Genomic DNA, 15,000 nt, shown 5'->3' on the forward strand with positions numbered 1-15,000 from the left:
ATCACTCCATTCTTTTGTATTTTTTGTTAGATATATTTTTATTTTTGTCAAAAGTCGGTGTACTTTGTGTGTATACTTGCTTTTTCCAGTTTTCTTTTTTCCTTATGACTTCAGATGTAGATGTAGAAATGCCTTAAGGTTTTTTTTTTTTATAGACAAATCAAAACAATGGAAAGGCATGATGTTAAGAATTATATGTTGCCATAGATTATTCATGGATTGTCTTCCCCCACAGACCTTGTATGAAGTGAAGTTCCTTGCCAGTCGGTTTAGTTATGTGTGCCCATTCCTGCTGAACCAACTAGGCAGTGTGCTGTTTGTATATCTGCTTGGTGCAGCAGACCTGTCTCTTGCAGTCCCTATCAGTAACAGCCTTACTTTCCTTGTTACTACTGTAGCAGGCCACTGTCTAGGGGAGGAGACCACAAGTAGAATGACTTGGGTTGGAGCAGGGTTAGTGTGTGCTGGTGTTACATTATGTGTAGCAGATAAAGCGCAGCAGTAGAATGGATGTGATTCTTGTATATATATTGTCAAAACTGAAATTTGAATTATAGCAATGTTTGGCAGACATGAATGTAGATGTAATAGCCTTAGATAAAAAAAAATATTTGTCTGTAGAAAGATGGTGCTGGTGTAAATATGAGTAGGGACTGGTTAGTGCAAGAGAAGAAATTAGTGAACTAAATACTGTTTGGAGAAATGAAATTTTTGTTAAAGGATTTCAGAATTTGGCTGATAAATTTCTTTGTTTTTTTTCTATGATTGATTTGAAAAGTAATATTTTCAGGGAAACATTAACATTAAACTTGATATTTTAATGGGATTGTAAAAAAGACACAAATTAATACTTTTCAGTCATAAGTTTGTATGAACTAACATACTCATCAGTTGTTATTACTTTGTTGTTGAATTATGTAATATATTTCACTTTCAGTGTTTAGTGAATAGTTGATGTTTGTGATAATGAATTATCTGTGTTATCATGTTCAGTGTTTTAATGTGTGTAATATTACCTGGTATAATATGTTACATGCAATATTTGTACCTTGTTAATCATGCATAAGTAATAAGGGTTTTGCTCTGAGCACACCGATTGATTCTCATGATGTTATTTATTATTTAAGCCTTTGTATATTGCTATATTTGTTATAATACTCAATGGAGTTATATTGTTGATCCAGCATTATATATTTCATATTAAGTCGGGTAATTCTGGAAGGTACTGTCAACATGATATCTGTTGAATAAATGGTATTAGTTGATATTGTTTTTAATTTTGATTACTACATTACAAAATTTTGTGCCAGTTTCTGTGATTTTGATTCTTTCTTTCTCCCTGGAAGATATTTAGTACAAAGTTTGTTACTAGAATTTGGTTAGTCTATCAGGAAAGAAAGATTTCATGTTTTTATTTTTCATTAAACATATACCTTATATTTTTCATTCTGTTTAATGTCACTTCAACAGAGACTAATGAAGGAGTTTCTACCCTTTATTGCCTTGTCACTTTTCCGGTCTTGTTCATTTCCTATTTTCCTAAGACTCATTTCTTCATCTGTGTAATGTTTGTCTGTAACTTGTTAGAAAGGAGTCATGCAATTTGAACATGCAATATGGGTGTGATGGAAGTTTGAAAATATATAGATATTTTTTTCATATTTTTTCATTCACTGAATATTTTCAACTTGTTGGTGACTGAGAATATTTAAACGGATAATTTGAAACAGACCCAAGTCAAAGAGCTAGTGATAATTCTAGGTATAGGTTGTTCACAGAATAAGGGAATATCATGTTTAAATGTTCCAGCTTTGAGTCATTAGAAAATAATTATAGGACTATACATCACTAAAAAGAAACACAGATGATGCCAATACTGTGTGTTCAGACTGAAAAAACAAATGATGCCTAGGGTTTTGGTTGGTAAATATCTTCTCTACCACATTTCTCCTCATCACAAGGATAATTTTACAATGAAAGAGATGAAGAAGTTTTCTGTAATACACACAGGGAAATATGCTGCAGGTGAAAAAAAATTATGCTTTCTAGGACATAAAAATTTCAGGACCACTTATTTCTGGCCAGCGGTTCTAAATCACTATCTCTATATAAAACTTTCAGGACCACTAATATCTAGCAGGTAATTCAGAATAAGTTTCTAATAGAATGACAAATTTGTAGAAAGTTACGTGACAGTTTTTATATTATTGATAATTTCATTTTGCTGGGATATTAGCAGTGGATTACATTATGATGTGAATCCCATTTTCTTTACCTATAGAAAAAAATTGTACATTTGATGACCCTTTGGTTGCGGTTTTAATCAAATATTTATGCAGTAGGATGGCTGGTTTACATTGTCTGGCATGGTGCTATCCGCGTTTATGACCAACTATGCCTTTGCAGCAAATCATGCCATCTGCTGCTAATGGGTTAATCTTAAGTGATTTGATTTTGTTGAATTAGTAAAAATTATTTTATAGATTATTTGTTTTGTAATTTCATTCTCTTGTTAAGTTCACTTTGATTACTTTAACCCCTTAGATCCGATGATGTAACTGTTGGCATCATGACAGTAAGCTGTCATTTCCCTTGCCCTAGTGTCCGTGCCCTTTGTGACAGATCAGACAGGGGATATTGGACCAGGGACTCCCTTTGGGCCCCTTGTAGATCCTGAATTCCTTCTTCTTCTTCTTCTTCTTCTGGGTCTTTTAATCAGGGGGTTACATTCTGGTTTTATTTTATATATTCCTGTCTTCTTCTAAAGGAATCTTTACATGATCTGATATTACTTTAGAATACTTAGAAAGATATTTTCAGAAGGAAATAGGTATTTTCTTATATTGATAAAATCATTGTTTCAATCATTTCAATATCATACCAATTTATTTTTTCTCTTTTTTTCTTTTCTTATCAGTAAAGACAAATATATTCAAGTGAAAGCACGACAAATACCTTTATTACGACCTTCTTTTATCCACTTATTTTTAGACGTTGATAATAAGTAGAAAGTTTTTAATCCTGTTGTGAACTTTAGTTTATGCAAGTATACAGAACCTCATCAGTATTCCTCTTATATATGATTCAATCTCTGGTATCAATCCGGTTAAAAATAATATCTATATGTTATTCCGTACTCCTCTTTTCAGTGAAGTTGAGAGATTTAGAGCATTGCCTCTACACTCTTCTGGTGTCGCTAAATTATTTGATTAAAGCATCATCCTTTATTTATAAAAAGCATCAAAAATAGTGTCTATTGAAAATTAACAATAAAGGGAATAGAACAGCTTACCAGATATGTATGTATATTGTAAACAGAGTAAATGCAGACAAGGATAAATAGAAAAGATGGTGTAATGCCTCTCTACACTTGATTTTGTGCTCAATGATAATGCTTGGTTTACAGTGATGGGCAGAACCCCTGATTGTAAAACTAAAACTATTCTGGGACACTGAAGATATACTGTATAGATTCATTTGAAGATATATACACAAAAGAATTTCTAAACAATCAAATCATCTTATCACATCACATATCAAAGCTGACAGTAACAGTACAATGTACAATGCTTCTAACGTTAATATAACAGCCATATTTTAGTTTACACACACTAGGCCCACACTATTTTTTTTCTTCTTTTTTTCTTTCTTTCTTTTTTCTTTAGATGTAATTAGAAGTCTGGTGATGATTGATGTTGGGTTGATAATTATTTGATAACCAATGAGTTATGATAATTTTTTGAAATGCAGCGCTGTATTCAGACATGCATTCAGCCATCTATGACCAATCCCACAAGCGTCATCTTTGCAATATGCCTAGGCCCATAATGCAAGCAGGGTGGACTTGTCTCTGGTAAAACCAACTCAACCAGGGCTACCAATTTTGAAAATGCAGTTTTGCTGAGTTATTCATGCACTTAACTAATCACAATAAACCAGTTATGCCATGAAACCTTAGATGATTCCCTTCTTAATGAAAGATAATGGTAGTGGTATCCTGTTAACAGCAAGGTGCCATGTATATATGGGGTTCAGAGAAGTATACTTGTATGTATACTTGCACTCTCCACGATAAACGTTTACATGACTATCAAGTGTGGGTCAGAAAAATATTCCTCTCAGCTCTGGTAGTTATTTCATGTTATTAGTGAGGTAAATTTTGGATTATAGTGATAATGCTAATTTTTATAATTACCCAAATCATTGTTAAAATGTATCTTTAGACAAAATGATACCTCTATGTTGTGAAATCTTACCTGAGGTTCATATTACATCTAGCCTCTCCTGCTTACCCCTTCTTTGAAATGATAGAAAATTCTTTTAAACCCACTGCCTTGCCTTAACCATGGCTCCTCCAAAGCTCTGTTGTTGCTTTCTGCAGCTCATATTGCTACCCTTGTTAGAGAAAATATGGATCACCCTCACCCATGGCCCTCCACTGCTGCAAGCTTGCTACCCTCCACCTGACCCACTACTCACCACCCTGCAGGTCTTCAGGCCCCCACCTTCTGCCTTGCCATCGTTTCTTTGATCTGTCCTCAGGCGAGGACTTTGACAATATGTTTTTATCAGAGAGAATAGGGGCCGCCTCTCCAATGAACTCAACAGAAGAAAATAGTTAAGTCTGAATGTACACGTGTGTACGTGTACATTTATGTGCGTGTGTGTGCGTGTGCGCATGTTTTATGTATGTACATACACTCATTGACATTGTGACTAGGTAGATCTCCAACTGCTGCTGAAGCAGGTCAATCACTGGCCTTGTAAATTGAATTTAAATTATCTTTTGTTTTTCCACCTATGTATGTTTTTAGAATGTATATACAATATCATTTTATTGTTCATGACAAAATTCTGAAAAAATAACAAAACCCTATTTCTCTTATTACATAAATTTAATTTTGAAAAATAAATGATTTAAAGATACACTCATCTATCAAGTCTATAAAATGAATATAAATAAAAAAAAGTTAATTTCCCAAAAGGGTTTATAAATAAAGCTAACCAAAATAAGATACAACATCATGTACAACAATTGAAGCACTTAACCCATTCACGACGGGGGCATTCCAGCCTTGCATGTCACAATGCCGGGGCTCTTGAACGCATAGGCCTAAATCAGTTAAATAAACGACACCATATGGCGTCTCCAGCGAACGGGCCTAGAATGCGCGGTACAGTAGTGTACCACCCGTCCAGAGAGGGTTAATAAACAGATGAAAGAAGTAGTAAAAGCACAAGGCTATGTGACCATCCAGGTGCAAGGCAAGAGTCAGTGGAGGCACCTGGTACAGGGGCTCAACAAAAATTGCATTCCTGGAATGCAGCCCAACCTTGTCTACAGACAGCCCATTGGAAAAGTATTGATTATAAACCATCTGAACCACCTTGTTTTAAAAAAATGTATGACCCTTATTGACATAAAACAATGCACTTGGTCAAATTGGACAATTTTTAATATCAGTTTGAGGCCACTTCAGGAGCACCCTACAGTCCAGTCCCATGATCAAGCAAAATCAGCCAATCCCCTGGAGGCCCCAGAGTGAAATCATTGTCAGCTGCTACATTCTTCTAAATACAATACTCCTGTTCACATTCAAATATTCCCTTTTTTTTATAACAAAAAGATCATCTGATCATAAACAAAACTAGTGGGAAATAATCTTGTTTTGCATGCTGTTGTGACCAAAGTTTGTAAGAAAGCACCTTTTCAGATTAGACCAATTGATGACAAAATACACTTGAAGTCAATGTCATAAGTTATAGTTTTTAAAAATTCTTCGAGAATATTTGTTAGTTTAGGGAATGGCTAATCACCAGGAAATATACTACAGAATAGGCTGAATGGTGGACTTTATATTGATTTCAAGACACCTATATCAGGTACCTTCTTTTCCAATAGTAGCAATGTAAAAAACAATTAACACTGCTTTCCAGAATGCAAACTGTGGGCCAAGTCTGGTCTTGGTGTGCAACCAAGAACATGGCTGTAAACACTATACAAATAACTTCTGATAAAATGAAACTCTTAATAAAGTCATACAATATATTCTTTCTGTTTACAAATATGATGAATATGTAAAAATGTGATCATTAAAACAACTTTCTGAGAGTACTAAAGTTGTACTCTTATCACCATAATGATATTTATTTCAGTCTACTGAGATGCACATAAAACCTCTAGAGTAGAAAGGGTTCTGTGATAAGTTTTTTTGTTTTTTTTTATAAAATAAAACTTAAAACAACTTCCAATATTCATTATCACAATTATAATGTTGTCTTGTTGATATATATGAACAAATAATGTTCATCTATTTAATTAGAAATTCTAATTTCACCAACAACTGCCAAAGTCGATCAAGATGTATTTTCATCGAATACATTGAAACATCAATTATAAAACATTCAGTCCATCACAGACAATCCAGTAATAGTCAGACCTATGTGAGAGCAACTCATACTAGATATTAGTAAATATCAACAAAAGGATGCATAGATCAATGATAGATTTACAATATCTGTTAAAATGATCTGCTACCTTGATTTTTTTGCAACTATGTAACAGAATGCTACAATCAGCTAAGAAACAATATTTTTTTTAGGTTGGCTTCTGGAACAATTCCATAAAATCATATTGAATTGGATTTTTTGTTCTTATTAATAGGAAAATAATATCACAATAAATTGATTATCTCATACAACAAATGTTATTATGAAAGAAATCAAGGCTCTTGATTATTAACCCAATCCCGACAGCCCGGCGATAAGTGGAAACCCCCTACGCCAGGCCTATGCAATATTGCATTGGGAACGTCATACTGGTATGACACCCCGGCATCAGGCATTTAGCTGGATCACACGGGTGTGACACACCGTTGTCATAGGGTTAAGGACTGCCTGATAGCAATTTTCCTTTTTTGTTCAAGTTTCAAACCCATAGTTATCATGCAGTATGAGAATATCATGATGACCTATACAAAATTTAGGAATTGTCAGATTTCTTTAAAATTATCAATTACATTACAAATCACAGAAGATGCACCAAACCTCCACCCAACTTCAGCTAGCAAGAGACAAGAATGATCTAAAATGTCTAATCCAGTCATGAAGTGATAATGCATTGCTTTTACACAGGATTTTTCCACCTTTCTTAGTCTGAATTCAAGAGACCTGGAAGACATCATTTTTTTCTTTTTTCTTTTTTTTAATGCAGCAAGTACAACATAGAGAAAGAGGAACTCAACCATTTAACCTGTACAGTTATGAAAAAAATCTAGGAACCATCCTCCAATAAATAAATAAATGGTAATATAGAATCTATAATAGAGTAATTTCATAAATACAACATCAAGAGAACAACTGGTATTGGACCAACGAACTTCCTCTCAAATACTACACTTTTTAATCATTTCTTATTTTCTAATGCCACATAGATGTTCATCGAACAAACACATGCCCTGTGCTTATGATCATTTCTAATCAGACTCTCTCTTCAAACTTAATAATTGTCTATAATAAGTAAATTAAACGTTTCTACAAAATTTCACAGCCATTACTCCTTCCATTTTTTTGGTGGCATTTCAGTGCACTTTTGAATCAAAGCCTTTGTTGTGTTACGGCACTGGAGAAACTGAGATCATTATTTTCTCTACATGCCTTCCTAGTAACATTAATTGGAACTCATTACAATACATTGTCAGGTGCCCCTTGAAGCCTATGTTTTAAGTTAAAAAGTATTTAAATTATAATTTTTGAGACCCCTTTAGACATTCATCACAAAACAAAGAGAAATAGGAAGCCAAATACAGAAGCATGACAGCCACCAAGACATCACAGAGTGGAAGTAGAAATAATGCTCATTTACAAATCACTAAACATAAAGTGTCTCTCTTCTGCTCTTTCTTCTTTGCCTTTCCTTCTGAAACTCAGTAGGAAAAGCAGATTTGCCAGAGAAAAGTTTTTTTCCTATGGAGAATACACTCTTTATAAGCACTTCTGAGAGTCAGTGTGCGTATCACTGGCATCTCCTGCTACTGTTGTGGAACCTGTAATTGATGCCGCAACTCCTCTGACTTTGGGTCGAGCACCCTGGCCAACTTGCAAGCTGCTGTCTGAGCTGTGGATGAGATTTTGGAGTCAATTCACACAAGTCAAAGGAATTATTGCACCAGATCTGATGTAGATAGTATGGGAAACTAAATTACTAATTTCAATGAATAAATATTTACACAACTTGATCAGCCCTTGCAAAAACAACTAAAGAATGTATTGCAAATGCTTTCAAATATTCACAAGTAATAAAATTAGGATAAGAAAATCAAGAAATATCAACCATATTTTGAAAGTAAAAATGAGAAAGGATCTTACCCATCATCTGAAAGTTGCGAAGGTTCCATGTCATCCTGGCAGACTCTAGGGCCATTATTTGTTACATCATTTTCATAATAATCCTCTTCGGGATTCACCTGTCTTACATTCTGACTGGAGATTTCTTTATTAACTTCATAAGCATCATTCTTTGAGATATTACCGTTATTCTGCTCAAATTGATTTCGGTGGATATGTTCCTCTCCTGAACTGCCTTTGTTTTGTATTTGATCTACTTCTTCTAGATATGCTGGGTTACCAATGATGACCGAGTTATCAATGCCTTTTGCATAATTCTTTGGCATTTCAGGTTTCTCTTCTTTTAACCTGTTGAATTTGAAACCTTTTTTGCCACTCATTTCTTCTTCATCTTCTGAGGATGCTTGATTGACTGTGTTTTCTTTAGAAGTATTTTCTTCCTTGACTGTCTTTTTATCTGAAACACCTGGTGTTCTGTCGGATTTGTTTTCCATTGTTCCCATCTGCAAAAAACATATAAGTTACATACAATATAATAATGATATAGTGAGCTATCTCAGAAAAGTTACATATGATGTAATAATGACATACTGAGCTATTTAAAAAAAATCAAAGGAATTATCTATAAATTAGACTTTCTCATTATATCTGTGCTGTTTAGTATAATGGTATAGTTGTGTAAACTACTCCAACTTAGCCAATATTTACTAAATGACTTGCATGGAAAGACAATGAAAGGCTCAACTGTGAGAAGCTTTAGAATATATCACGGCTTTTTGGGTTTATCTAGCACGATTGACATGAGACTTGGGCTTTTACCTGATAGGGTTGGGCTCCAGGTAAACCAACCTCCATGGCATTAACAAGAGCCAGCTGGTCGACAGTCATCTTCTTGCGGCGATACAAGTAACATCCCCCTCCAATGCCACCACAAACAAATATGATGGCAAACAAACATCCTGGAAAAAAATCAGACGTTCGTAAGGAAAAAGTCAACTGTCAAAATGAAAAAGAAAAAGAAAAAGAAAAAGAATAGAAAAAAAAACAGAAATGTGAAAGACATACGTAACTCTTTTGCAGTTTAATGCATACTAATCAGACATCATCATATGCTATATTGCATATTCAACTTAAAAACATAATTCAAGACATAATAACCTTACTATCATCTGGAATATTATTGAAGGGTAATGTACAAAACCAACACAAATGCATCAGCTGTGTAAAGGCAATAACTGATGAACACCCCGAACATGAGAAATGAATCATAAAAAACGAACCAATTATCCATGGTATGGGATCCTGTCCAGAGGAGCTGAAACGACAGTCTTCCGTTGATCTGATATAGATAGTATGGTTGATGAACTCGGCTTCCTCCCACTCGTTATTCTTGAGCTCTGCTACGAAGGAGGCCTGGAATCATACAAAATAGCATGACAACCAAAATAGGACATACTAGTTTTCACACAAAAGGCTGCTTTATTAACATAACCTTACAGATCATGCTTCAAAAGCCTTTGTATAGTATCTGGTCAGTGCTTGAACAACAACAACAACAACAACAATAACAATAACAACAACAAAATAAATAAATAAATAAATAAAATAAATAAATAAAACAGAATGGAATCAAATAATACATATATATACAAGTGTGTGTGTGTGTGTGTGTGTGTGTGTGTGTGTGTGTGTGTGTGTGTGTGTGTGTGTGTGTGTGTGTGTGTGTGTGTGTGTGTGTGTGTGTGTGTGTGTGTGTGTGTGTGTGTGTGTGTGCATGAGTATGACTGTGAGTGTGACTGTGAGTGTGAGTTTGAGTGTGAGTGTGCGTGTGTGCATGTGTATGTATATGTATGTATGTATGTAGGTATGTATGTGTGTGTATGTGTATATGTGCGTGTGTGTGTGTGTGTGTGTGTGTGTGTGTGTGTGTGTGTGTGTGTGTGTGTGTGTGTGTGTGTGTGTGTGTGTGTGTGTGTGTGTGTGTGTGTGTGTGTGTGTGCATGAGTATGACTGTGACTGTGACTGTGACTGTGAGTTTGAGTGTGAGTGTGCGTGTGTGCATGTGTATGTATGTATATGTATGTATGTATGTAGGTATGTAGGTATGTATGTGTGTGTATGTGTATATGTGCGTGTGTGTGTGTGTGTGTGTGTGTGTGTGTGTGTGTGTGTGTGTGTGTGTGTGTGTGTGTGTGTGTGTGTGTGTGTGAGTGTGAGTGTGAGTGTGAGTATGAGTATGAGTGTGAGTGTGAGTGTGAGTGTGAGTGTGAGTGTGAGTGTGAGTGTGCGTGTGCGTGTGCGTGTGTGCATGCATGCGTGTATACAAATTTCACCATACAGCGTTGCCAATGTATGAACCGCCAGTTCCTATTTTTGTATCCGAAACATGCAAATTCCAGCACGGGGTATGTGCTTTGGATACAAGAGTCGAAACCTGCGGTTTACCCATTGGTATAGGCATTGTATATCCGCATATGCATTTGCGTATTTACACAACTCTAAATTATTCATGAAATGTAGGCCTACACCTCCTCACCTCTATGGACACGAAGGAGGTATTGTGCATACTGAAGTCTCTCTCAGGAACCCGGACATACAAGAAGACCGGAGCATGGGGCGCCGAGGGTAGCTGCAGCCCAGGAATGAGAACCCGCTCATTTTGGTTGGTTGTGACGAAGGTATACTTCCAGTAGTGGCTTTTGCCTTTACCATACTGATGCTGAAAGATAAATTTGTATTACACAATGATCTGCATATTGGAATGAAAAAAAAAGAAAAAAAAAAAGAAAAACATTTTGAAAGAAGTTTAAGTACACTATAGTTATACTACATACACTGTGATTACTTATTGGAAAATATAGTACACAGTAATATTCCCACAAAGCACACTTACATTCACACGAAATGTGATGTCAACAGGTAGATGGCAGTAATTAACCTGCGCGGTGGCAATAATATGTTCCTCGAGGATGTCCAGTATACACGAGAAGACATAGTCGTTCACACGGCACGCACAAGCACCTGTAAGGAAGGGAAGCAGGTTATAGAATTGCAATTGCACAAGTAGTGTAAACGTAGAAGAGTAAAAATAATACATGCGAACGTGAAACAAATATGGAACTGGATAACGGGAAAACAAAAATTTGTTGATATTGACGAAGAGGGGAAAGGAGAGGGAGAACAACAGCAAGAATAAACTACAATGCAATAGGGGAAATAATGTAGAAATTAGCGATCCAGGTCGGAAGGGGAGCATATACTGAAGGGGATGAGAAAGAAGGTCAAGGAGAAGGGGAAATGAGGAAGGAATAAAGGAAGGGGGAGGGGGAAGGGAGAAGGAGTAAAGGAGGGGGAAGGAGTAAAGGAAGGGGAAGGGGGAAGGAATAAAGGAAGGGGAAGGGGGAAGAGGGAAGGAATAAAGGAAGGGGAAGGGGAAAGGGGGAAGGAATAAAGGAAGGGGAAGGGGAAGATGATAGAAGAAAAGCATGCACAGGAAGGTGCTAGGAAAGAGATGCATGTAAATAAATAAAATATAAGGTGGTTGGGAAGGGTAGATATTAGGAAGAAAGGAATGAAGAAAGGAAGGAGAGAGGTAGGAAGACAGATAGATACACAGATAGACTGACTGATTGATATACAGATAGGTGAGAGAGGGAAAGGGAGAGAGAGAGAGAGAGAGAGAGAGAGAGAGAGAGAGAGAGAGAGAGAGAGAGAGAGAGAGAGAGAGAGAGAGAGAGAGAGAGAGAGAGAGACTTTTTTTGACTTTGACGAGTTTATTGAGGAAGGAGGGAGGGAGGGAGGGAGGGAGGGAGGGAGGGAGGGAGGGAGAGAGAGAACATTGGAAGGAAGAGGGTCAGAAATAGGCGGCGCAGGGTACGCTAGCGACACGGTCAGCTGTGACCGATTATGATGTCACTTCCGCTCACCAAAAGTAACAGTTACCAACACGCAATATTTGGCGCTGGACATTCCAGAGCCGCCGTGACACCAGTGTAATGTTCCGGACATTCATGAGGCCGACCGCAGGCACCCGTCTCGCCACCGCACCACAACACAGGACCCGCTGCCACTTCAAAAAAAAGGTGACCCACGACCGCTGCCACGTGAAAAAAGGCGACCCACGATAGGACACTGAGATCAGCGACATGGCAACAAGGGGCCATTCGTAAGGCACACCAGATGGCATAATAAATGGCACTCTTTCTCTCTGGAGATACACCTTATCCAAAGACCATAACTCAAGACATTCTAGAGTGAGTATAGACCATGCTGAGGAAGGGAGATAAAGACCAAAATAAATACCAGTACATGTGTTCGAAGAAACAGGTATTCGCTGTAAACAAAAGAGTACAGAGAAGAGTGCGTGGCATATTTCACATGGTTTGGCACAGGTTATGTCCATAGACAGTGGAGGAAGGAAAAGAGGGGGTGAGGAAGGGGGGGGGCCAAGGATGAAAGGAAGTGAGAGCGGGTGAAGAGGAAAAGAGAGAAAAGGGAAGAGGGGGAGTTCATGCGTGCGTGAATGCGTGCATGAGAGTGAGGGAGGGAAGAAGGGAGGTAGGAAGGAAGGCGGGAAAGAAAGAGGAATTTTATATACAACCAATTATAAATATAAATATAAATATATGTATATATACATACACATATAAATAAATATATATATATATAAATATATATATATATATATATATATATATAGATAGAGAGAGAGAGAGAGAGAGAGAGAGAGAGAGAGAGAGAGAGAAAGAGAGTGAGAAAGAGAGAGAAAGAGAGATAAAGAGAGAGAGAGACAGAAAGAGAGAGAGAGAGAGAGACAGAAAGAGAGAGAGAAAGAGAGAGACAGAAAGAGAGATAGAGAGAGAGACAGAAAGTTAGATAAAGAGAGAGACAGAAAGAGAGATAAAGAGAGAGAGATAAAGAGAGATAAAGAGACAAAGAGAGGGAGAGAGAGAGAGAGAGAGAGAGAGAGAGAGAGAGAGAGAGAGAGAGAGAGAGAGAGAGAGAGAGAGAGAGAGAGAGAGAGAAAGAGAAAGAGAGAGAAAGAGAAAAAAAGAGAAAAAAGAGAGAGAAAGAGAAAGAGAAAGAGAAAGAGAAAGAGAGAGAGAGAGAGAGAGAGAGAGAGAGAGAGAGAGAGAGAGAGAGAGAGAGAGAGAGAGAGAGAGAGAGAGAGAGAGAGAGAGAGAAAGAAGAGAGAGAAAATAAAAAGAAGCAGAGTGTGGGAGGAGAGGGGCAGGTAATACGGAGGGTCGCCCATACTCCCAAGCGCATTAGCGATTCGACCTACACGCGTTCTTTCACACGGTAACAACAGGGTATGCATATCCCAGCGCTACAAAGGGAATGGCGGGCGGGTCGGCATTGCTGGCGAGGATGACAGGAAAGGCCCATGCATAAACACGCAAGGACCGTCATAAAACAATCAGCACGATTGCCTCCCTTGCCAGATGAGCACTCATGGCATTACCCTCGATCGTTAATCCTCGTTAAATTCTATTACCGGAGCCACAAAGCTGAGCCTGTTGGGCCCCCTCATTTCACACACACATACCACAAACACACAAACAAATAGACAAGCAGGTACCGACACAAGTCAGCTCGCACCGCCTGAGGGTGCCGAGGGGTCAGGCCGGTGCTGGGACCAGGTCACAGGGGATGAGGCGTCGTGCCCAGATGTACGACAACTACCGTTATTCCACCGGGATTCGGAGCCACGTTTAGCATTCGCGTTGTCGAGAGAGTTCCTCCCCCCCCTCTCCCCCTTCCCTACCTTTCTTTTATTCACGGGTTGCACTGCCCACCGGTAATGCCGATACACAGGACAAGCTTGGCAAGAAGAGCCAGTTAAATCGCCGATGAAGGATCTCTTTGACGTCTGAGTGTACCTTGTGTTGTTAATCTCCTTCAAGTGCGTCTGCAGGTTTGAGATGCCGCGGGCGAGAGTCGAGATGTTTCTTCAAACCACAAGTGAATGTAGGACCGCTTGAAATAACAGCTAAGTCCACTGTAGTTCACCGCCCTTCCCCACACCACGCCTACATCTCCATTGGAATGGACGCTCCAGTAACCTTGGGATACGAACTCGGGATTTTTTTTTCTTCTCTCTATAATCACGAAAACAAGCGCGGTGCTGACCACATCCGCGCACACCGTCGAGTTTTCGAGATTTCGATAAAACGAGCGCGCTTGCGACACCCGTGTAAACTCTGAAAGAAGTTCACCCCGAGACAGTTACTTACACACAATTTAATACAATGATATTTCTGAATAAACTCGTGATGAACACAATAATTACTAAAAAAAAAATAAAAAAAGAAGGTATCAATGCATTCTCCCAGAAGCCGGTGCCCAACATCCCTCTAATCCCCTGTCCGAAAATAGCCTTGAAAATAGCCTTCGAGTCGTAAAAGTGGACGTTATCCCAAGGTCAGAAAAAAGAAGAAAAAAAAAACAGGTGTGAAAGTCAAGAGTGAGACGCAGGTGTGAAGGTCAAGGTCTAGATGGCGAGACCTATGTCACGGTCAAGTCACCGCGGGGAATCGGGTCGAGATTCCAAAGGAAAGAGAAATAACGAGGTCAAATCTGCCAAGGAACTTACTTTCTGTCAGTAAGAGAAAGTTACTGAGAAAGTTACACACAAAGAGAGAGGGAGGGAGA

At 37.9% G+C, this 15,000-nt stretch overlaps 2 protein-coding genes across 2 annotated transcripts in view; one reads left to right on the forward strand and one right to left on the reverse strand.

Moving 5' to 3' along the window:
* The window catches only part of LOC122260859 (transmembrane protein 234 homolog), a 2,167-nt gene extending 902 nt beyond the window's left edge, over window positions 1-1,265 (forward strand). The window contains exon 3 of the mRNA XM_043028302.2: window positions 236-1,265. Coding sequence (XP_042884236.1) covers window positions 236-505 — 270 coding nt within the window. The 3' untranslated portion in view covers window positions 506-1,265. The remainder of the gene's footprint in view (window positions 1-235) is intronic.
* Window positions 1,266-6,032: 4,767 nt separating this feature from the next.
* LOC122260858 (uncharacterized) overlaps window positions 6,033-15,000 on the reverse strand; it is a 12,983-nt gene continuing 4,015 nt past the window's right edge. Inside the window, exons 2-7 of the mRNA XM_043028301.2 lie at window positions 11,240-11,367; window positions 10,883-11,065; window positions 9,627-9,759; window positions 9,166-9,305; window positions 8,368-8,849; window positions 6,033-8,116 (exon numbers count right to left, since the gene is read on the reverse strand). Of these exons, the coding sequence (XP_042884235.2) occupies window positions 7,984-8,116; window positions 8,368-8,849; window positions 9,166-9,305; window positions 9,627-9,759; window positions 10,883-11,065; window positions 11,240-11,367 (1,199 nt within the window). The 3' untranslated portion in view covers window positions 6,033-7,983. The remainder of the gene's footprint in view (window positions 8,117-8,367; window positions 8,850-9,165; window positions 9,306-9,626; window positions 9,760-10,882; window positions 11,066-11,239; window positions 11,368-15,000) is intronic.

This window comes from Penaeus japonicus, unplaced genomic scaffold, assembly GCF_977035675.1.
Source record: "Penaeus japonicus unplaced genomic scaffold, GWHDUDI00000001_assembly GWHDUDI00000016, whole genome shotgun sequence".
Taxonomy (NCBI): Eukaryota; Metazoa; Arthropoda; class Malacostraca; order Decapoda; family Penaeidae; genus Penaeus; species Penaeus japonicus.